This window comes from Zea mays, chromosome 10 (assembly GCF_902167145.1).
Source record: "Zea mays cultivar B73 chromosome 10, Zm-B73-REFERENCE-NAM-5.0, whole genome shotgun sequence".
NCBI lineage: Eukaryota > Viridiplantae > Streptophyta > Magnoliopsida > Poales > Poaceae > Zea > Zea mays.
In genome coordinates this window covers 143,801,278-143,824,562 of record NC_050105.1, presented here as the reverse complement: position 1 = coordinate 143,824,562, position 23,285 = coordinate 143,801,278, and the positions used below count along the sequence as shown (strand labels likewise).

Sequence of the window (23,285 nt, the reverse complement as noted above, 5' to 3'; positions counted from 1 at the left end):
AGAAACTCTTTATTTTTGACTCTCTATTTGACTCTTTATTTGTCTATTCATAAATATTAAACTCTATATATAACATCTCATTCCAACAGACTCTCCAACGTACAAGTTAGCTTGACTAGCGAGAGTTGCTAGCCAAATTTGGCTAGTGAATGAGTTAATTTAGAGAGCCAGATAGCTTAGCAAGTTAAATGACTAGTCTGTTGGAGAGCTATTATGCTATTAAGTAGCTAAAATTTAGCTTGACAAGCTATTTAGCTACTCTCTTGGAGATGCTCTTAGTCTCTATTTTGCCAAACGAAATGATTAAAGTAGAGACTAATTGACTTTAGTCTCTAGTCCCTCACATGGGTGCTAAAAGGGACTAAATGACAACATTTACTTCAATTACCCTTACTAGAAAACTGGTGTCAAACAAAAAAAAGGCATTTTGGTCCTTATGTGTTGCATTTAATGTATTTATAATATATTTAGTCACTACAATCAAACATGGTAGGGACTACAATTTAGTCCATAGACCAAACTTTAGAGCTAGGACTAATGAAACCAGACGGGACCTAAAATGATTTAACAACTCTTTAAATCTATAATTTAGAGATTTAGATTTACCTAATAGTGCGGTGGATACAAAGTGACTGAGGTAAGCGCGACGAAGGCCGGATCCGGCTTATTGTTTTCGTCAGTTGTTGTCGACTCATCCAAGCAGACCCGAGATACCCAAACCCTCGCACCTTCTCGGCGGTGGCGGCGGCGGCGTACGGGACGGCAGAGATGGCCATGGAGGCGGTGGCCACGGTGAGCTCCGCCAGTGGGCTCCTTGCTATGCTGCAGGAGCCTGCGCCGGAGCTGAAGCTGCACGCGCTCGCCCGCCTCAACTCCGTCGTCCACCTCTTCTGGCCCGAGATCTCCACCAGCGTTCCCACCATGTGAGCCCGGCCTCCTCCCCTCCTCGCTTCCGCTGAGTGTGCCCAGTTGCCGCCGCTGTAGCTGCAACGTTTGCGCGATTTGTTCAGGCGCTCACCTTGGTTTGGCTGAATTTCTCAAGTGTTTCGATCTGCTTCTCTTATTGATGATGATGACTCTGGAAGAGACCTTGCCATGGATTTTTTTTGTTGTTGTTGCGCAATTCGTTCAGAATCTAGCGTTTGTGCAAGGTGACCATGGGTCAAGGGTTGGTTCTGATAAGTTAGATGCGGATTAGAGAGACCCAATTCGCGTCCGTGTGCAAGAGTGTGATAACCATACTTTCGTACAGTGATTGTAGCTGAATTGGTTTCAGTCTTCTTCTGCCCTTGGATTTAGCGTGGGTTTTGGTTAGAGGCTAAGCTATTCGAGGTAAATATAGAAGGAACAATGGAAAGGGTATCAGTAGGAGTGGGCTGAGGAGTGTAGGTAATTCAGAATTGTTTGAAATTTCATGGGTGGACAGATTTACATTTTAGAGTTCCTGATGTATTTTGATGTACCAAGGGAAATACTGTGGCCCTGTTTGGATCCCTCCAGATAATCATAATCTGCTAAACTTTAGTTGATAGGATCCAAATATACCCAGCTAATAGATCAACTAAAGTTTTTTTCCCCGAAAAACGCAGGAGAACTGCGCCTCAATTATATATTAAGAAGAGAGAAACAAAGGTCTAAAGAGACCAACTAAAGTTTAGCTAGGGGTCAGACACTCATTATCTGTTAATCTACCTCATAGCAGCCAATTTCAGCTAATAGGTACCTCTGGTCTTTTTTGCCCATGTCCGTAACCATTCGCCATGTCCATTAGGCATTAGCTATGCATCCAAACACTCATCCAGCTAATACATATTATCTAGCTAATATCATATATTACCTAGATTATGATAATTTCTAGTTCATCCAAACAGGACCTTAGTCTTGACAGATGAAAGGAAAATGAGTTCTACCATCTTCCTTTAACAAATTTCTAGTTTCCCTGTTCGGTTCAGTTATGCTTATGCAACATTCAGATGCAGTATGATAAGCTTGTCATTTTTGGTGGCTATGTATCTCAATAGTTGTTGCTTTCTTTTATATCATAAACTTGTTCCTCGAATGCTTGTTCCACATAGAGGCATAAAGCACCCTTCTTTGTTTGAATTATTAACATCAATTTCTGTTTGTGATTGCTATACAGCTAGATAGATTTCATTGCACGTTTATGTTGGTAGCTATCTGACTTTTTGATACAGATGTAACTTTAGTTCCCATTTAGTTTGTGGAGCTACACTTCCCCTTATTTTTTGTAGTGAAGATGATCGGCTCATTGATTGAAGTTCCATGACTGGACAAGCACAGAAAGTGTGCCTTTTCTTGTATTTCCAATTTCCAATAATTTAAGTCACTAATTACTTTCCAACTGTTATATATTTCCTGCAGTGAGAGCTTGTACGAAGATGAGGAGTTTGAGCAGAGGCAGCTTGCAGCACTTGTTGTTTCTAAGGTATTATGCCTCAATATTTTTTTATTATGGGGAAAATCATTTTTTGTATTGTTAATACTGAAGTTTGTTGTATATCATGTAGGTATTTTACTACCTGGGCGAGCTAAATGATTCACTGTCATATGCACTTGGTGCTGGACCCCTATTTGATGTTTCCGACGATTCTGATTATGCCCATGCTCTTTTGGGTGAGAAGGGCCTTAAGTTTTTAGCTTTTGTGAATGGTAGTTTTATCATCATATCTTTTGGCCATCATGTTGAAGTGCTGGTTCTTTTTCAGCCAAAGCATTAGACGAATATGCCAGTATCAAAACCAGAGCCTTGAAAGCTACAGAGGAGGAAGAGAACATTGATCCTCGATTAGAGGCCATAGTGGAGAGGATGCTTGAAAAGTATGATAAGATTATATTGTTTATTGCTGTCAATTTGTCAGATGGGTTATGAATCTGATGTAAATTCTTTGAGTCAGGTGTATTTTTGATGGGAAATATCAACAGGCCATGGGTATGGCTGTTGAATGCAGAAGGCTGGATAAGCTGGAGGAAGCGATTGTTGGGTGTGATAACATTCAGGGGGCTCTATCATATTGCATCAATCTTTCTCATCAATACGTTAATCACCGTGAATATCGTTTCGAGGTATTTAGTCAGAGGCGAATGGATGGATGTTTTTAGATTTGTGTCTCTGTTTCTGGCATTTAGTAGATTCTGCTAAAATGAAATTAACTTACTTGTCAAATACCTTACACGTTTTGCAGGTTCTCCGCTGTCTTGTTAAAATATACCAAACTTTGCCAAATCCAGACTATCTGAGCATTTGCCAGTGTCTTATGTTTTTGGGTGAGCCAGAAACTGTTGCATGCATATTGGACAAGCTGCTTTCTGGAAACAAGGTACATTTTTGTTCTTTGTTCTGCTGCATTTGATGGCGTTTGCAGTTGCTTACATGATATGTCATGCTCGTTCTCCAGGATGATGCTCTCCTTGCATATCAAATTGCCTTTGATCTTGTTGAGAATGAAAACCAGGCTTTCCTTTTGAATGTGAGAAATCGTTTGTCCTCACCGACTCCTGTGCCATCTAACCCTGACAGTGGGCCAGCCGTACAAGATGACCAAACTGCCAGTACTGTGGGTACAGACACAGAAGCAGCTGGAGATGTTCAGATGAGAGATGATACAAGTACACCAAATGGAACTGCTCACAGTGTGGATCCAAATGAGGTAGCGCATGCTGACAGGCTTGAAAAAATTAAAGGGATACTGTCAGGGGAAACTTCCATTCAGCTGGCATTGCAATTTCTATACAGCCACAACAGGTAAAGCAATTATTTCTTGCTAAATGAGGGCAACTGGCCTTGAGCATATGCCTTATCTACCTGATACTGATGTGGTGTGGTCGGTTGTTTCAACAGGTCTGATCTTTTAATTCTGAAGACAATAAAACAGGCTGTGGAAATGAGGAATAGCGTTTGTCACAGTGCAACAATATGTGCCAATGCAATCATGCATGCGGGAACTACTGTAGATACCTTTCTAAGAGAGAACCTGGTATTTGTTTTTTTCTACTTGCTGCCTCTGCATTTAATTTTAGCTGTTGCATTGTAATATTGTATCATGTCGCCATTGTGTTCCAGGAGTGGTTAAGCAGGGCAACCAATTGGGCAAAATTCAGTGCAACTGCTGGACTAGGTGTCATTCATAGAGGTCATCTTCAACAAGGGCGGGCTTTGATGGCCCCCTACCTACCTCAAAGTGGTGCAGTTGGTGGTGGGAGTCCATATTCAGAAGGTGGTGCCCTCTACGCACTAGGTTTGATTCATGCCAATCATGGTGAAGGAATCAAACAATTCCTCCGTGAAAGTCTTCGCAACTCCAGTGCAGAGGTGATTATTGTTTATTTTCTGTCTTTTATTTTGTTATTCATTTCATGCATATTATGCTAACTCCAACCCCCAATGTCATACAGGTCATCCAGCATGGTGCATGTTTGGGGCTTGGGCTTGCAGCTTTGGGAACCGCAGATGAGGAAATATATGAGGACATAAAGAATGTCCTTTACACAGACAGTGCTGTTGCTGGTGAGGCAGCTGGTATTGGCATGGGCTTGCTCATGGTTGGGACCGCCAGTGAGAAGGCTAGTGAGATGCTTGCTTATGCACATGATACACAGCATGAAAAGATTATAAGGTTGGTGCTGTTTGATTGTTCTACAGTGCTTATGTACTTGATCTGAAGAACTACACTCTGACAGTTCTCTTTCTCTTTCAGGGGTTTGTCACTGGGAATTGCATTGACAGTATATGGCAGGGAAGAGGAAGCAGACACCTTGATTGAACAAATGACTAGAGATCAAGATCCCATATTACGTTATGGTGGTATGTATGCATTGGCTCTAGCCTATAGGGGAACTGCAAACAACAAAGCCATCCACCAGCTGCTGCATTTTGCTGTATCAGACGTCAGTGATGATGTTCGGAGGACTGCAGTTATGGCTCTTGGATTTGTTCTATACAACGAGCCTGAGCAGGTTTGTGGAATTATTAATCACCAGATTGTATTATCTTATTTTAGCTGGATGTCTTTTACCAAATTCTGTTTCGTTGATTATCATACATGAAATTTGATCCACAAGCATCAATGCCATTTTCTAATCCACGCATTACATCTGTATTTTTGCAGACTCCAAGAATTGTGTCCCTGCTCTCTGAATCATACAACCCACATGTTCGTTATGGTGCAGCCTTGGCTGTTGGGATATCATGTGCAGGATCTGGATTAAGTGATGCGATTTCCTTGTTGGAGCCTCTTACATCAGATGTTGTTGACTTCGTGCGTCAGGGAGCTCTCATTGCCATGGCAATGGTAATGATCCAAACTAATGAATCCTTTGATTCTCGTGTTGGAGCATTTAGGCGTCAGTTGGAGAAGATCATTCTTGACAAACATGAGGACACCATGAGCAAGATGGGTGCCATATTAGCATCTGGTATCCTCGATGCTGGTGGTAGGAATGTTACAATCAAGCTCCTCTCAAGAAACAAGCATGACAAACTCACGGCTGTGATTGGTCTTGCCGTTTTCAGTCAGTTCTGGTACTGGTATCCTCTCTTGTATTTCATCAGCCTGGCCTTCTCGCCAACAGCCTTCATTGGGCTCAACTCTGATTTGAAAGTGCCAAAGTTTGAATTCCTGTCGCATGCTAAACCGTCTCTCTTTGAGTATCCCAAACCGACAACTCAGCAGACTACAACTTCAACAGTGAAGCTGCCAGCAGCCATTCTGTCAACTTATGCGAAGGCAAAATCTAGGGCAAAGAAGGACGCAGAAAGCAAAGCTAACCAGGAGAAGGCCACAGAAGAGGCTTCTGGTTCTACCTCAAGCAAGACGGCTAAAGCTCAGGAGAAGGATGCTGATGCAATGCAGGTAACAACTTTATGTCTTTCTCTTCATCGTGTTAACATCCATTAGCAGTGTTTTCCTCGGATTTTTTTCATGGGGTATGCCACAAGAATTTTTCTACATGTAATTGAGTAAAACCCATTTAGAAAACCGATAAACAATTGAAATATGACCCAAAAACCGGTATACGGATACTAAATAATGCAAGAAGACTCAAAATGGAAGAATTTTCCATATCTCAATCCCTCTTCATAATTCAGCAAAGTACATTGTGCATCAACAACATACCCATCAATCAATTTAATTAATTCGAAGCTAAATATATCTACATCTAGTGCTAGGTTTTGCATACCTTGGTAAGTCACCAAGTTGGGGTAGCCCCCATGTGCTGCTGCGCTTTTGCCAGTGCCAGGATTTGTTGGGGCGAAGTTCACCTGTCTCTAGCCGCCATCGCATCAACTAGTTTTGGTGAGTAGAAGGGTTAAGGATTGGGGCTTGGAGCCCAAAGGGATTGGGGAAAGGGGCAGATGGAGGGTCCTCTCTCAGGAGGCGATTTGATTCTGGTGAGGGGGGTGATGCATGGCAACCAGCGACATCCCACTTGGTCTGCCCCCTGTCCTTCGAGTAATACGAAGTGACAGTTTGAGGTTGGCATGATGCTTAGTTTAGTTAGTTTTACACGAGTCTTCACTGGTGATGCCTGCCTCAACTTACTCAAACTAGGGAAAAAAAAGTAATTTTGATAAAACTGCTGCAGTGCTTGTGGACCGCTGTGATAAGCTGATAAACAGTCAGTGTAATCTTTATTGGACATTTAGTTATAATTTACTTGCGTGATACATAATCTTGATGGATTTGTTATTTTACCTAAACTTACGTGACTCAATCTTTGTTTCAAGGTTGACAATGCCAGTGAGAAGAAAGCTCCTGAACCAGAAGCGACTTATCAGCTCCTTACGAATCCAGCTCGCGTGATCCCTGCCCAGGAGAAGTTCATCAAGCTCCTTGAAAACAGCCGATATGTACCTGTGAAACCAGCGCCTTCTGGATTCATCCTCCTCCGAGACCTGCAGCCGACTGAGGCTGAGGATCTTGCGCTGACCGATGCCCCCACAACAGTCGCAGGAAGCACCGGCAACACTGCCCCTGCTGCAGGCCAACAGGGGTCAGGATCATCAGCCATGGCCGTGGACGATGAGCCACAGCCGCCACAACCCTTTGAGTACACCTCGTGAGCGACCGAGCGTCACCTTTTCTTATTCGTTTTTTTTTTGACTTTTTGAGTATGTAGTGTGCGGAAATTTGTTGTTGGCTGGAAGACCTTTTGTAGAAACATGAGTAGAGAATTTTACTTGAATTGAAGCTATAGGATCAACGTTGGGAATCTGGGATATAGCCCAGGTCAAAACCCGCGCTCCCGCCTGTGATCTTTTTTTTCGTGCAATGCAAAGTCGAGTTGACATGAGCTGAACACGGCGGTAAAAATACGAAAATGTTCGGGGCAAACCTTCTCGGTGAAATTGTAAAAACCCTTTCGAGAACCATAACTCGAAGTTCTAAATGTCTTTAAAACTATGTAGTACATTCGTAGTGCGTTTCTAGAAAAAAGTATATGAAAAATATCAATTTCAGGCAAATATGCATTAGAGGACGAGAAATTTTGGGATTTGTCCTCACTTGATATGTCGTTTCAACATTAAATTTACAAAACGAGATTTTTTAAATTTTGCGCTAATGCATATCTATAGATGCACTATTGGTGTGCAGAGTTCCATTTTTAAAAAAACGCCTAAACGTTTTTTTTCTAAAGAGTTTTTACCATTTCACAGAGTAAAGGGCCCGCCGAGAATTCGACGTGGCGCAGACATCGGTCAGGGAGATTTTACACTAGTCTCCAAATGGTGCACCGTAGGGTGAAGTTTAAAATATAGTCTAATACATAAAATTTAAAATAGGGAGCAGATGTTTAGTACTACTCCAGTTTCATAAAATTTGGTAGTATATGTCAGTGGAGCAGATTATTAGATGGTCTAAAACATCACAAAGTTAGAGTTGCCAACCGATAAATCATTTTATTTATTATTTAGGTTACAAATATTTTTAAACTATTTATTATAAACTATAAGTCTATAACCTACGCTGGAGGTAAGATAGAAAATCTACTAGAGACCAGCAACCTCCCTATTTGATTCCCTATTTCACATTTTCACTTTCTATTTCAAACGTCACTTTGTAAATAATGCAATATATAATATAAAATATTACTTTACACGACCTACTAGAGATGTAGATAGTTAGTCTAAGTACGACACAGAGCCTCGTGCGAAGTATACTTTACACGGTTTACTAGAGATGTAGATAGTTAGCCTAACCACGACACGGAGCCTCACGCGAAATATTTGACGTTGTCACGCTCACGCCACACGTGGATCAATGGTTGGCTGCATCAGCATGTATGCACCTTCAGCCAATTTTGCCTTCCCCATCGGGGCTCAGGATGTTTGGTTATCATAATTAAAGTTAGTATATGTTAGATACGAAGTATGAATACTAACTACAAATATTGAATAGTCTAATTATAAAATTAATTATATAAATAAGACCAAATGACATTTAGAATGTATTAAACCTAATTGGCTAATTAATTTATAATTAGTGAATACTTACTATATAGCATCACGTGAGCAAATTATAAGTTGATTAAGCTTAATATACTCTCTAACTATTTAGCCTTTGTCCATATAATTAGTTTTATAATTAGATTATATTTAAATATTTGAAGTGACAGTTCTAAAATTTAGTTCCTTATATCAAAGGGCCTTTAAGGGATTGTTTGTTTCCGCTTATAGATTATATAATTTGTATTATAATCTAAAATATATAATCCAGATTATATGTAGCTGTTTGGACAGATTATATAATTTGTATTATAATCTAAAATATATAATCCAGATTATATGTAGCTGTTTGGTAGTCCAAATTATACAAATGTAGATTATTCATAAAGAAGGATGACATATGTTGTAATTTCTTTGTACATAATCATGTGTAGTGGGGTTTTTTGGCAAAAAATAATCTTAAATAAGCTACTCTTGAGAGATTAATCATAATATGAACTTTAGATTATATAATTTGAACCCATAATATAGGTATTTATTTACCTGCTGAATTATTTGTGCTGGATTATATAATCTGGAGATATTATAATCCGAAACAAACACGGCCTAAGGCTGTCTGCAGCACATCATATAAAATGTATGAAAATTTTGCATTATAGATTACACTAACTATAGAGTAAACTTTGAGATAAGATAATAGATACGATAGGGTAACTGATTAAAGATGTATTCCTGATGGTAAAATAAACAAAAGCGTGGCCACTAAACCCTAGTACACGCAAAAGAAAAAGCAAAACAATGAAATAAGAGCAGTCAGTCCCCTAAATAATTCGAAGCAGGTTCGATCACTCTATTCTCATTTCCCAGGCACATGCCATCTCGCCTGTATGGCTGTACCACTTGCTGGGACTACTCGTTACCCTCCAATGGTAGTCTGCACTCTGCAGCTTCAGACCATGCAGTACAAAACACAGAGCACTAAAGGCGTGTTTGGTACCTTGCCTACGCCACCGCCATCCGCCGCACTTTTCGTGCCGCAGTTGTGGCGGCCAATTCGGCCGCCGCAACTTAGGCGTGGCGTGGCGCCATACGCCACACACCAAACACGCCTTAAACCTTCCCTACCGGTCCCGATCTGCAGGAGGAAAAGGTGTAGCGGTTTGCACTTGGTTCTGTATTGCTAGTTACAACTTACAACACGCTGACATGCAAATGCAGTTCGCGAGCCCCCCACAGAAAGTGACAGCAAACAGGCTCCTATGGATCCTGTACTTAGTGTCCGAACAACAAAATACCAATATGGCAATAAGTCGCACATGGACCTGCCAACCTATCGTTCCTGGTTCTTGAGTTCATGATCAATAAGCCGGAGCTTCAGACTGTTCTCTTCGTTGAGGAGGGAGAGCTTCTCAAGCGAAGATTTCAGAAGTGACATCTGGGATTCTGAGATATGGCTCCGTCCAGCCCTTTGTGCCTGCCATGGCACCATTCCTGTGCTAGCCGCACTGCCCGTGGATTGCTGAGCAAAACGTTTCATCCTAGCACTCAGGGCGGCAATGGAGGAACGCAAAGCATCCAGCTCCACATCTGCGAACCGATCTGCAAAAGGTTTTAGCAGGTACAGATTCACAGTTAGCATCTGAAACTGCAAGGAAAGAACACATAGTCAGAGAACACATGAAACGGACCAAGCTGTGATTTGAACTCCTGCTCTGCCTGGGTTAATGGTTTCTTGTTTGCAGCAGGAAGCATCTTGAAGCTATCTATTCGCTTCTCCAACAGTTCATACACCTTGAAGGCCCGATCTATCCTCTTGTTGATGTCTCCATCTTTGGCTTCTACGGATATAAGTGATTTCTTCACTGCTTCCAAGCGTTTCTGTTTATCTTCCATTTCTGTCTTCAAATAGTCCGCATGCTCCTTGAGTTCAATGAACACCTAATAATCATTAAATTGACCTCTTGGTCAGCGTGTTTCCTTTCATCCCTTCATTTATTATTATCGGGTCAGTAATGACACATTTATATTGTGGTGTACAGAATCAGGTGATTTCAGTTGTCCACCAAACTTTTGGCTAATAACTCCAGATAACATGTTTTATGGTCTGAAAAAAATTGCAAAAACGGCAATGGTTGAATACAAAAAAAATATCACCGTAGCAATTTTTTACCTTGTGTCCGTACTCCACATAGTACTCATGGAAGACCTTAATATAGTGGTGAAGTGTAGATTTTCCTTCAATAGAGTCTGGGGTCAACGATTTCAGGCTTGAAGATGATGGAAGTATGGGTGGGTCTGGACCAGCAATAAGTTCTTTGCTGATCATTCCAGTTGCAGGAGGCTCCACATCCTTGACGATTTTGCTTTCTAAGTCAAGCTGAAGAGGTGCCGGTTCCTTCCAACCCTTCATCTCCACCACAAAGCACTCACCCAAGCATGTGATGCCAGCTAACTGTACATGACCATATGCATCAGCTATGGTAACAAATCCAGAAAGAAAAGGTGAGCTTGTTTCGCTGTTCCCTGTAGTGAGGACAGGATGCACAGAGGGTGGTGTCGAAGACATTTCAGGGTATGAAAATGGTAGGAAGTGCAGTGTGACCATGTCAAGCCCCCCACCATGCGCACAATAAAATCTCTCTGGAACAAGGGGATCAGCAAACAATGACAGAGAGTTATCATTAGGAGTTTTTGGTAATGCCAAATCCACAATTGCGAGCCTTAGCAAAGGAGGAGAGTGTCCCATCCAAACAGCTTCTATGTTGCTCTTCACGTTTGATCCTGTACTAGATGGTCGATGCGATCTCAACGCCAATGGATCTTGCGAATTGGAGTCACATATCATGGCAACATTATTTATTTGTCCATGTGAATCGACATTAAGACGCGAAGGAACCCCAATGTTCCACCGCGGTTGAATTTCATCTGCAAGAGCATCAACCTGAAGCAGCCCACTACCCCAGGCAGTCACAAGAACTGAATCTTTGCCAGCAGAACTGTACATAAAACCTACAGCTTTTCCTTCACAACTGCTGCTCTTGCTTTCAGATTCATTACTTTCCTCACAAACTGTACAAAGAGGCCCCTGCATGGGTTCGCAACCAGATCAACATAGATCATGATTCATGAGCTTCATGTTAAAAGCACAGAACACAAGTTATATCGGAAGTTCAAATCTGGAATGCTAAATCTAAACGTACAAACGCTTCTGAGCAGTTTTTCAGTTCCGTGATATTTGAAAACTTTCCTTTTAATAAAAAACTGTAACTCCCTATATGTATGAACTGAAGGGCAGGTCTGGTGCAGCGGTGAGAGCTGTCTCACTGATTCACCGGGTTAGGCCATGTTCGTTTGATCCCAAAACCATAGGGATTGAGGGGGATTGAAAGGGATTGGAGAGGATTTTGACTTGTATGGGATTTAATCCCCCTCAATCCCTATGGATTGGCACAAAACGAACAAGGCCTTAAGGGTTCAAAGCAGCCTCTCCGCATTAACGGGTGAAATGCTTGCCTCGGTTTATCCCTTCCTCAGATCCACTCATGTAGGAGCCTCCGTCACTAGGTCTGTCCCCCTATATGTATTAAGTATTAAAAAAACTCGGCCAGGGAAAGGAATGACTGCCTTCGCAGTTTTCATAGTAGAAAGACATGAATCGCTGGCCCCGGCCGAGAAAACCCCCGAACCCTAGCCCCCCATCCCATCGCATCACGGGCCGAATCTCTCGCATCGGTCCAGGGTAGCGCATCACAGCCCAGGAAAGCGTGGATCGTACGCCAGAGCGGGTGGGGCGCAGCGAGGGGATTATTTTTGGTGTGAAACCGGGAGTCGAACCCCCGATCGGGTGAAAGGGCACCGCCGCCTTCACCACTAGGCTATCACACCCATCGCTGTATTAACTATTAAGATACACCCAATGAGAAATAAGCAGCAATCAAAGAAACTTCAGGTCTACATAGATCGATTTGTAGAAGACGTTAGACCTATTGAAAGTAAGGTGAGTAGGTGACCTAATATCTGAGTTTGTTATCCATAAATACTGTGAACCTCCAAAAGTGTAGACTTTTATATAGTCAAACTGGTAGATACTCTATCCTCTTTTTACACAAAACAAAGTGTCACCTAAAAGGCTATAATCTGGGATCATAGCCACCCCTTCTCTCCTCTAAAAAGTATTGATTTGATGTCAATGCACAAATAGATGCAATAATATAGTATGAAGACATGTTATACAAAGCTAACCATCCTACACCCTAACATTTAATAAAACTAGTTAAAAATTAAAGGTGAGAAATACCAGCCCATATTCCAAAATAAACAATGAATTTATTCACCATTTACAATATTAATTCATTGGAAAATTATTTTGTTACCCAATACACAGTGTCACAGTCTATCAGTTATTGATGCATAGCACAAGGTCTGTTGTTCTCAGACAAATATCTCATAAAATCAAAGTAGAAGAGACCTGTAATGTTAGAGAATCATCTAATGGCGCATATGCATGAGCTTTTGACATCAGAAAACTGGTATCTGTTGATTGATGTAACAGGTCAGGAAATGTTGCCTCCAACCAAGCTATGGCCAAATGTGAATTAGTGACAACATTTGGATTTGAAGATTTCAATCCAAATGCATTAACATCTTCATATATTTCCTGAATATGCTTCTTGCTATAGTCACTGCATCATGAAAAATAAATTTCAAAATTAAAAACCAACCCACAGATAAAAGAGAATATATATTGTGGATTTAAGGATATGGAGACATTAAATTTCCATTTCATTACCTAAGAGATGCACCATATTTGCCTTTTACAAAAAGAAAATCAGTTCAACAATTTGTAGCTTAAATAATCCTAGGCATTATAGAAAAATGTAATAATTCAACAAATAAAGCAGAAAAACGTCATATTACCTTCCAAATGGAACAACTGGGCAGAGGACAAAAATTGAACCATCACTGAATAAGATGAAAACCTGCATAAAGGATGGATTTGCATGTGAAATCAAGCAAGACTTAAAATAATATCACCAGTAAATTGGCCTAAAGATGGTTTGAACAAAAAAAACTTGACCTGCGGGGGTAAGAAACCCCCGGGCATTGTATTAAAAAGACCTTCTCACACAAGTCGATAAACCCCCCAAACTCCTATCCCACTCATACACAACGGCACTGTAGCCCATGTGAGAACAACCGCGACCAGGAGGATGGTTTGAACAAGGCCACTATCTACTTGTAGAAACTAACTCTGTTACAATCTTCAATGGTAGTTACCATAATACGATAAATATATGGCACCCAGGGGCTTACGTCCTCCTTATCTGGAATTGTTGCCAGGTACGCTGAGATTCTCTTTGACTAAAGCTTGTGATGGTGTTTCTTTCTCCCTCCCTCCTCGTTTCTCCGCCCTACTCCGTGCCTCCATATGTAGGGATGAAAACGGTCGGAAATGATATCGTCTATACGAAAACGATTGCCGATCGGTCAAAAATTTACCTGATTTCATAATTAATCTACTTGTTGGCGACTACAATAAGATGGTGATAGATATTTAAAATTCAAATTTTCAAAACGGTAATTTTCGGAAACGATACGGTTACGAGGCCCCGGTTATGGATTCTCGGAAATGGTTTTCATCCCTATGAGAGCCCCCCCCCCCCCCCCCCCCCCCCGGGTGAGGCGTGCGTGCCTCCCCATGAGGTAGCCACTGGCACCCCTCCTCATCGTGATGCAGCAGCTGGATCCAGAAGATGTGTAGCAGAGGCAGCCCATCCTCTTCTTGATGCAGCGGCTGGATTTAGACATGGGGAGGAGCAGAGGAGGTTGTGGGGAGCAGATGCAGCCCCTCCTCTTAGTGATGCAGCAGCTCGAGCCAGGATGTTTAGATAAGGAGGGCGGTAGCCCCTATGGTAATCCAGGAATGTGAAATCAACTCTGTTTTTTCTCCTTAGTGCCTAATATATGTTATTATCAATGCTACTGATAAATATTTTTTAGAAGACTTCTATAAGATCTTGATATGTTTATTTATGTGACATACCGAAAATCTATCCCATAGATGATCGCTCCCATAAGAGAAACCCACTGGACAAATCGCTGAAGCATTTTGACATTTCCCAGGTACAATTGGCTGCAAATAAAATCCCTGCTCTGGCTGTTCTAAATCGGATGAAAGATCAAATAACCTGCAGAATGATTTCTTGATTTTCAATAAAAGGGTTATTCAGAAAAATATAAGAAAACTGGTGAAGCACACTTCTCATCTTTCTCATTTACACCAAAGATGAGGTTATATGGCACTCATCCATGTAGCATACCTGAAAACAGCATCTGATGTCAAAACTGCAAAATGGTTATTGCTAAAGGGATGCCAAGATGCCTGGAGAACTTTTATGCCATCACTGTCACTGGGTAGGATCTGAGAAGCAATCGGTGCAGTCCTGTTGTGAATTTCATATATACAAGTCAAATGTAGCAAAGAGATAGCTAAACAGCTCATTAACCTTTAGGGCAGAAGAATGCAAGTTTTTAGGTACAACCTTCAAATAATTAATAATCTAGTGCATGGCCAATGAAATGCAGGGGACACAAGTTTTCCATTGATTTTAGTTCTGTAACTTACATACCACAACAGTTAGAAAATGAAGTAAAAAGACAATGTTGTCACTTGTCAGCATGTGATAAAATCGTAATGGAGCTACATACCTGCATATGATTGTATCCCCATCTTCAGATATCCTCTCATGTACATACATGATATTTAAGTTATGTGATCCAACAAGCAGCAGTGATGAACCATCAGTGTTAAGTGATATGTGAGTGACCATATAACCAAGATCGGACTCTGGCGTCAACAGCTGTATAGCAAAAGCAACATATCAGAAATGGATAACATGGAATATGATCTCAATAATAAACCAATGCATAATTATGAAAGAATTCCATATACAAAACTGAGGTAAGATGCAGCAAATGTGCTAAGATAAATTCAAATGGGTCGACAGAAGATTGCTTTAAACATAATTTCAGCTCCCAGGAAGAATATCACAAATACACCAGCATAAACGGGGAATACGATAAATTTATTTGCAAAAGTAATAAGGATGGGGATAGCTGCTGCATCCTTGTTGGAGTCAAATCACTATAGGTAGCACAAGTTTCTTGTGTAACTTTCATGTTGCAAACAAACTACTGCTACAGTGCTACGGAGCTGTCTGGCAGAGCTCCAGCTCCAAGATCCTTGCAGGATTTGGAGTTTGTATGATAGATAAAAGTGGTCCAAACTTCTGTGTTTAATACAAAACAACAAAGTGGCTCAACTAAAAGTCCACCCCCAATCCGCATATGGATCCAGCTCCAAAACTTTCTGGAGCTAAGGACGACCAGCTACAAATATTCTCGGAGCATCCCAGACTGACCCACAAGTTATCCTTTTACCCAACAACACTAGTTAACCACTTACTGAACTAACACTCTGACCTCGTTGAAACTTAGGGCATTTTAGATACATGAGCTAATTACTAGCTAGCTAAAATTAGCCCTAGTGCATCCAAACAAAAGGGCTAATAGATGGGCTAATTTTTTAGCCAAGTCTCCAACTAGTTGTTAGCCAACCAACTAGCCAAACTAAGGAAATTTGAGTTATTTTTTAGCCCGACTAGTATTAGCCCTAGCTCATCCAAACAGGCCCTTAGTGTTGTTGAACTGTTTTTATGAATGACTCAACAAGATTGGAAGAGGGGGGAAAGGCCCTTGTAAGTAGCCCTTTTACCCAACTGTAAGATGCCATGATGCTCGAAAACAAGCTTCCCATATTCCTTCTACGAATTCGAAAATACAAGCTACCACAGAAGATAATAGAGCAAAAAAGTAGTGTTGTTACAGGCACGACTCCAATGATAGACTCATGATCCATAAGTTCAGAACAAGAGACAACAATGGCCGTAGATTGAGCACTTTGGAAAAAGTAATATCTGAATTCTAATACCCCTCAGAGCACTAAAAAACAAATATGAAATGCAAACAGTTGCACAACACCTCGCCAACAGAAAGATTTAGAAACAATTGGATCTATACCATTAAAAGATCCAAACTTTAGATATATACCATGGACCCCACATGTCATTGACTCATGTGGACCCACGTGTAAGTGAGATAGTAATGGTATGGATCCAAAGTGGTGATCTTTTAATGGTATGGATCCAAATTTCCCAAAGATTTACTATCCAATTGGATATCGATGTGGCAGTGATTTGCACATTAAGCTCGTCTCTAGGTTGAATCCTCAAACATACGTCCCTATCAAATAGAACACGGGGCGAAGATATGCTATCCCTTGCACTTCACACGGCAGTACGGCACTAGCAGCAAAACGCAGAAACAACGAGAAACGCCTCACCTCGGAAGGCACGGCAGATTCCACGGTCACATCCACCTCACCATTCTCCGCGTCCGGGTCCCTAGTCCGCACGCCAATGCGGTGGACGCTGCACGCTGAAGGGTCCCACGCGTACAGCCGCGACGCCGCGGCGTCCCACGCGGCGTCCCCGCCGCCGCCGTCGCCGTCGCGTCGGGAGAACACGGGGTGGGAGTTCAGAGGCACCCACTGCGCCGGAGAGTAGGCCCGCTTCGGAGCGGGCCGCGGCTTCGGCCTCGAGGAGGTGGAGGCGGAGGAAGGGGTGAGCGCGAGAGACGGGGACGGCGAGTGGCGTCCGCGGCGGCGAGAGGGCGGCGTTGCCGGCGCTGGGGAGTGGCGGATGGGTGGCGGGGACCCCGGCGGCGAGGAAGGTGGCGGCGGCGCGGTGATGCGCGTCATCGGCGGTGGCGGTGGCGGCGACGGCGAGGACGAGGAGTGCAGTGGAGCGGTCGTGGGCAGGTTATTTGGGCTAGATGTAGCAGTTTTGATTGAGATTACCCGAATTGGGACACACGTCAACAGTACAACAAACCCAACTGTCATAGGCCCATGTGTAAAACTCATGGCGACACGTCGTGTGCCCATTGAGAAATTCGGCCCATCTCTACGACAGCAGCCTTGTGATGTCTATATCTCTGTAATATAGTTACGGCGAAGACTAATATACAAGCATGCACTAGGTAGAAGCCTGAAAGTAGATATTTTACTCTGTTAAATCTAGATCTAACGACGTCATATTTAACACTTAAACTCTTTCACCATAAGAAAACTCCTAACAAACCATAATTATATCTACCATTGGATTTAGATCTAACAGGAAAAAAATCTGCTTGCACGCTTGTATCTAATATCTGCTTGCATGTTAGTCGTTGTTGTTAGTTATAGACAAAAAAGACGGAAACAAGAACGTCTGATAATCTCCTACATTTCGTCGTCTTCAATCTCTCTCTCTCTCTGGTCTCTGGACATGTGTAGTTAGTTACTAGTAGATGGGGCGCGCCCTTGGGCGCACTTTGTCACACATTTAAGTTAGCTCTATTTAATTTTATAAATTATATTATTTTTTTATGCTCAAAACAACACGACAAAATAAGTTTAGGTTCTGCGCTCAAAGCATACATTTATAGATAGATGTCACATATCAATTTTTAAATGAAGAAGGTAGTTACATTGGAAAAACAGAGTATAACTGGTAGCCACAAATCTTAAACAATGGAGGACCTCGACCATCAGTGTGTGCTCCCAATGAGGTAAAAGCGAAGATACAATTGTATTGTCTTATATTTTGAATAAATTTTCTAGAATCACCATTAAATTTTGCAAGTGTAGCCAGTGATTCCGGTCTAGATTTATAGATGGGTAAAGATACTTTAGTACCTTTGCAACATTTGTTCTAAACAATGGATCTGACATGATGGTTGCTACGAACTCTCTCTTCGTACCAGAATATGGCATGACAATGCAGCCATTCTTGATTTAGTGATCCATAATATGATCTATCCATATATGAGGCTGAGATAAATTAGATTTGACAAAGAATAAAAAAGTAGCTGTTAGTACTAAGTTACTAATTGATTGGGTTCTGTTGTTTTTTATTTTGTTCAAATATTACATGGTGAATTCAGAATGTTACATACTCCCTCCATTCACTTATAGTTCTATTTCACCTTGGTACAATGACCAAGGAGAAGACCTCTTTCTTATCATCTAATTAATTACATCATGAAACACTCCTTGTTTTTTTGCGAAAACTCCTCGGTATTGATGTTTCCATAAACACGCACCAGTCTTTTTTTGTAGATGGGTTACTTTGCACGGGGACATAAACAACCATTTATATCAGATTTGGAATCACAACTCAAATAGGACTATGAAAAATGGAAAACTCAATTTTGAAAATAAGACTATTTGAGTGAGTACATTTAAATGCATTTACAAATTGTTCATTGAAGTAGCCGCATTGTAGGGGTGCTCTTATATTACATAGAATACATGTAGTTTTTGTTACATGCAAAGATTAGGAGTAGGGCTTTAGTTTGTTGTAACCGCAATTAATAAGATTTAATGTAGTATTTCAAATGAACTATAAATTATCATTCCTTGCCAACACTGTTGATTTAAAATTTGCCTACAAATTTGGCATGCTCCTTGGGATTCTATAATCGATGAAGGTTGTTTAATCATAGGATCTTAGGGATAAATGATTCAGTCAAATTGATTACAAAGGTTATGGATCAAAATCCGAATGTAAAGAAATTGTAGAGGTTACTACAAACTATACTTACGATCCGGAGAGTTTTACTGCTGCACTGGGACTGTACATGAAATTCTAACTCGTCCTTTCCAACTTTTTATTAGAAAAGATGAGTTTGTGGAGGAGTTTAAGGATAAAGCATCATGGATTGGTACTTATGATCGTCTATATTTATCAAAGAAGGATAAACATCATTACGTTTGAGCACTATAGAAGGAAATACAATACCATATTATTAACAAGAAATGAAACTGTAAAACAGAACATGTTTTTTGAATCTTAAAAAATGCAGAGTGACACAAAAGTTAAAGATATAGATTTAGTAAAATAATGTAATGGATGACTTTGGAGTCAAAATTTTTAGGATTTACATATAAAAAGAACAAACACCTCATAACTTAAGTCTGAAAAACACATTAATGGCGATGTTGTGGCAGGACATTAGATAGGTAACAGGTCGTGATAGAACAATAACTAACAGAAAGTTATAAAACAATAATCTATCTACAACTACAGATATCAGAGAAGAACACTTTTATGTGTAAGGAAAAAGCAGCAAAAGCACACACCAAATGAAACGTGAAGTGTGCCTGGGTTGAAGTTTTTTTTGGCATATAAATAAATGACGTAGTTACAGTAAAAAAGCTATAATGGTTTGAATTTTTTTACGTGTAAATAGATTACTCACGCCTTGTGCGAGTTTTTGACCATTGTGGCTACACATTTAAAAGATTGTTATTATAGACATAGGAACATTATATATATATATAGAACTAAGTGGATATACACATTTACCAAAGTAATAAAATATTGGTTTTAATGACCATAAAATAATGATACATTCGAAGAAAGTTCACAATGACTTTCTAAAGCTACCGGCTAATACCACACAACACAAGAGTTTTTGTTTTTCTTTGGGCAAGTAAACATAGTTAAGAACCAATGAAAGGTCACCGTTGTAGTTTTGATTAGACATAAAAGCATGAAAATAACCAATGTGTCTAGATAGTTTAGGAATTGCTAACATCTTTTTGGTTATTACATACCAGTTCCATGATACTACCCACATGCATGCTGCAAGAATACTGAAGAGGCCAAGACCAATCCAACAATCCGTGGAGACCTGAAACAAAAATCCAACAATCCGTGCAATGTTTTAAAATATTGGATCATCTGTAAACAACAATAACAAAGATCCAAATGTAACAAATAAGGAAGCAGGAAGGACAAACACAAAGGTTGTGGCATGGCGTGTGGCACCAATCATCATGTAGGTCATCAGTGCTTCGAGCGGAGCCTGAGCTGAGCCTGACAAATTTCGGATAAACGAACCAAGCACCCTCCGTGCTATAGAATTGACTGGAGAATGGCATACAACAGTACTTATATTTCCTTGAATTGAATTATTAATCTGTGCCACATGGTTGTTGCTTGACTGACAAACAAGACGAGGCCGCCATAGAAATAGGAGCAGGAAACCATGAAAAAGACTGCCAAAGTTCAATGGATTTCGGGTAGCTTTCTACATCTGAAGAACAAACCAACCACCAAGAAGGCATGGGCGCATGGCATGTCCAGGTCTGCATCCTACGTAGCAAAAGGAGTAGGGGGCCTGTATATCTTATTTTGTAAGTAAGCAACTAAAGTAAACAAAACAACATCGCTTGGAATTCAAGCAAGGCTGTCAGGAAGCTACTAACCATAGAGTTTATTTAGTTAATAGTACTGGTCACCTGAACAGCCTAGTAGAACATAAAAAAGGTAGAAAATGTACAGTGTAGAAGTAGAACACATCACATAGAAACCTGATGAGTGACGATAATGTCATAAACAATAGACCTAACAACTAGCAGAGAGGAACAAAATAGCAAGAGATGGAACATGTTCACTACCTGGGGATCAGATCGTACACCCGCCTGGCCTCCTGCGTCCGGCGCGTGGCTATCTTCCTTCGTGTGGCGACCATGGGCGAGACGGCCGGCACCCGTAGAACCGCTGACGCCGCCGCCTTCCCCTTTTCCCGCTAGCCCCAACACGGAGGCCGCAACATCGGACGCCCCGGCCACGCGCGCCAATGAAAGGGCGGAGCAGGGCCAGCGGCTAGAGCATGGCGAGGAGCTGGCGCAATGCGAGCAACGCGCTTATCCGGCCCGCTGGGTCCACCGCCTGCATGCTCCCGGCCATTTTTTGCAACCTCCGCCTCCGCCTCCTATCCCTTCGTCTCCCTCGACGTGGGCCGTGAGGACTGGTGCAAGCCGACAGCAGACGAAGCTTGGTCTGGAAGGAGTTTTCGACATCGACGACACAAAAGCAAAGCAGAGAGAAGGAAAGCGAGAGCATGGCGAACGCAGAGAGAAAGAAAGTGAGATGCAGCCGATGGAGAAGTATCTACTGGAATTATCTAGAGGCGAACGACGTGTCCTTTTCTGTCCCGCTCCACAACTGTTACAACAACACACATGAAACGTTGATTCGAAATCGAGCGGTGCACAGATTCTTAACGACGTGGATAGCCTAACTGGGGCCGTTTTCTACCGGCTTTAATATATAGGAAATTAGTTATTACTCAAAGGGAGGGTCCTGCACAGGACAGCAAAACGTGGAGCCAAAACCTCTGGCATGCCTCTGTCTCACATGGATGGCAATTGGCATGGCCACAACGTCTGAAATGAATCCATGTGTGTGTTCATGAGTCTGCAGCGGCGGCGAATGAAGTGCAGATCTGTCAGACGACTCATCCGTCTCCGTTTCTCGGGCAGTCTGATGTGGTGATTCTGATAGCGTATCGTCCTGCTAAGCCGTCTTTGTCTGCCGTGGGTTGGGCATAGGCTAGCTACAGGGTTTTAGTAGGCATCCCTGCGACAGAAAAGATGCAGAAAAAACATGAGCTAGGATTTTGTCACATGAACGATATCGGTCCTTGTCACCTTGTGCGTGGCTTGTGCTTCTTTTTCTACTCAAGACATTATTGCTAGCGAAAAAACAAAACAAAACAGCGACCATGGAAACTCCGGTCGTGATCAATACTTGTATTCCATTTGCAGAGACATAGCAGTCATGCCATACACCGAACACGTTCTGAAACCTTTGATACCCTCTCAGAATCTAACATGGTCAGTATCGGGACCAATCCTTCTTCTTGTTCTTCTTCCTTTTCCGCACATGAAACTTGGGCACAAAACGTGCATAGGATTTAGGTCATGTGATCCCACATCTTCTTTCTTTGGTAGAACCATGTGTGCCTAATTCGTTTGTGATCTCGCTCGCTCGCTCGTCAGTTGTTCATCTTGGTTCTGTAAGCGGCAACTCAAGACACATGTACCTCCGACACGAGTTGGGAGCAAAACACGAGCAAAATCCTCCTCCATATCTCATCACGTGCAAATGAGTGACAATAGCGCTTGCATAGGGGCTGTTTGGTTCAGCTTTTTTCTAGCCAGCTTTTCTGAAAATCTGGCTATGGGGAGAATCTGGCTGTAAGAAGAATCTGAGTATCATTACGATTACGTGTGGAGTAAGATAAAGTTGTTCATAAGGCTCAGGATCTAGAAAGTGACGGATTCCTACTATTACAACGACTCAACCGATTATGTGTTTATGTTAATTTTAGATGGTTTTTGTCCTAACGAATTTTATAGAAGCTGACTGAAAAGCTGAGCGTTTGACAGTCCGCAGCAGCTTTTGGTGGCCAGAAGCTGGCAGAAGCCAAAACAAACAGGCACATAATAAGCTCGTGATGCTCTTGTGTTATCGGCCGGCAGTTGCAAACAGCTGCACATGAACGAGATCTCCCTGGCCATGCATCCGTAGGGCAGAGGCAGACCAAGTAATGCGAGCTGTATGCTGCCTTCGAATCGAGGCGCCTTGTCACATGCGTCTGCATGGCAACGCATGATACATGAATCGGGGTGCTGGTTTGTTGCTGCTGTACGTGGTCTCCACCACCCTTGCTTGCAATGCCATGAACTCATGATACACCAAAAAGCTTCTTTTTTCAGACAGACGAAGCATGACGATCATTTGCCTGGCAACTGAAGATGATGATCCACCGTTGCTTGATTCGAATTAATTATCAGCAGCTGCACAGGAAACAACCAAATGTGCTAGTAGGTCTAACTTTCTGCCTTTGAATTCTTCAGAATTCAAAC

General features: G+C 41.7%; 2 protein-coding genes across 10 annotated transcripts; one reads left to right on the top strand and one right to left on the bottom strand.

Annotated features, from left to right (window-relative positions):
* Positions 1-486: 486 nt before the first annotated feature.
* On the top strand, positions 487-7,311 carry LOC103642042 (26S proteasome non-ATPase regulatory subunit 1 homolog A). Its single transcript, XM_008665353.2, has 13 exons — positions 487-923; positions 2,383-2,446; positions 2,529-2,634; positions 2,727-2,838; positions 2,916-3,084; positions 3,204-3,338; positions 3,417-3,763; positions 3,860-3,995; positions 4,082-4,330; positions 4,414-4,634; positions 4,716-4,974; positions 5,127-5,870; positions 6,746-7,311. The coding sequence occupies exons 1-13, from the start codon at positions 769-771 to the stop codon at positions 7,079-7,081; spliced, it is 3,033 nt and encodes a 1,010-aa protein (XP_008663575.1). The 5' UTR covers positions 487-768; the 3' UTR covers positions 7,082-7,311.
* A 1,850-nt stretch (positions 7,312-9,161) lies between these two features.
* Positions 9,162-21,688, bottom strand: LOC100272301 (uncharacterized). Of its 9 annotated transcripts, none has more exons than XM_020544922.3 (11): positions 21,030-21,688; positions 20,370-20,749; positions 16,866-20,260; positions 15,173-15,324; positions 14,785-14,907; positions 14,508-14,652; positions 13,382-13,443; positions 12,933-13,146; positions 10,635-11,549; positions 10,153-10,402; positions 9,162-10,063 (listed from the first exon to the last, which is right to left on the bottom strand). In XM_020544922.3, the coding sequence occupies exons 3-11, from the start codon at positions 17,466-17,468 to the stop codon at positions 9,795-9,797; spliced, it is 2,733 nt and encodes a 910-aa protein (XP_020400511.1). In that variant the 5' UTR covers positions 17,469-20,260; positions 20,370-20,749; positions 21,030-21,688; the 3' UTR covers positions 9,162-9,794. The 9 variants fall into 9 exon arrangements, with proteins under 9 accessions (XP_020400511.1, XP_020400512.1, XP_035818834.1 ...); XM_020544923.3 differs by having other exon boundaries at positions 20,370-20,724; XM_035962941.1 differs by having other exon boundaries at positions 20,184-20,260; positions 20,370-20,724.
* Positions 21,689-23,285: the final 1,597 nt, after the last annotated feature.

Bases quoted from the DNA above. Each gene is read 5' to 3' on its own strand.
- LOC103642042 (XM_008665353.2), top strand. From the start codon at position 769: ATGGCCATGGAGGCGGTGGCCACGGTGAGCTCCGCCAGTGGGCTCCTT. The intron at 3,339-3,416 runs GTACATTTTTGT...CTCGTTCTCCAG, and splicing joins AGCTGCTTTCTGGAAACAAG to GATGATGCTCTCCTTGCATA. The intron at 4,331-4,413 runs GTGATTATTGTT...AATGTCATACAG, and splicing joins TTCGCAACTCCAGTGCAGAG to GTCATCCAGCATGGTGCATG.
- LOC100272301 (XM_020544922.3), bottom strand. From the start codon at position 17,468: ATGGGCACACGACGTGTCGCCATGAGTTTTACACATGGGCCTATGACA. The intron at 15,325-16,865 runs GTGAGGCGTTTC...TTTGCTATACAG, and splicing joins AATCTGCCGTGCCTTCCGAG to CTGTTGACGCCAGAGTCCGA. The intron at 13,444-14,507 runs GTATGTCACATA...TCCTTTATGCAG, and splicing joins ATCTATGGGATAGATTTTCG to GTTTTCATCTTATTCAGTGA.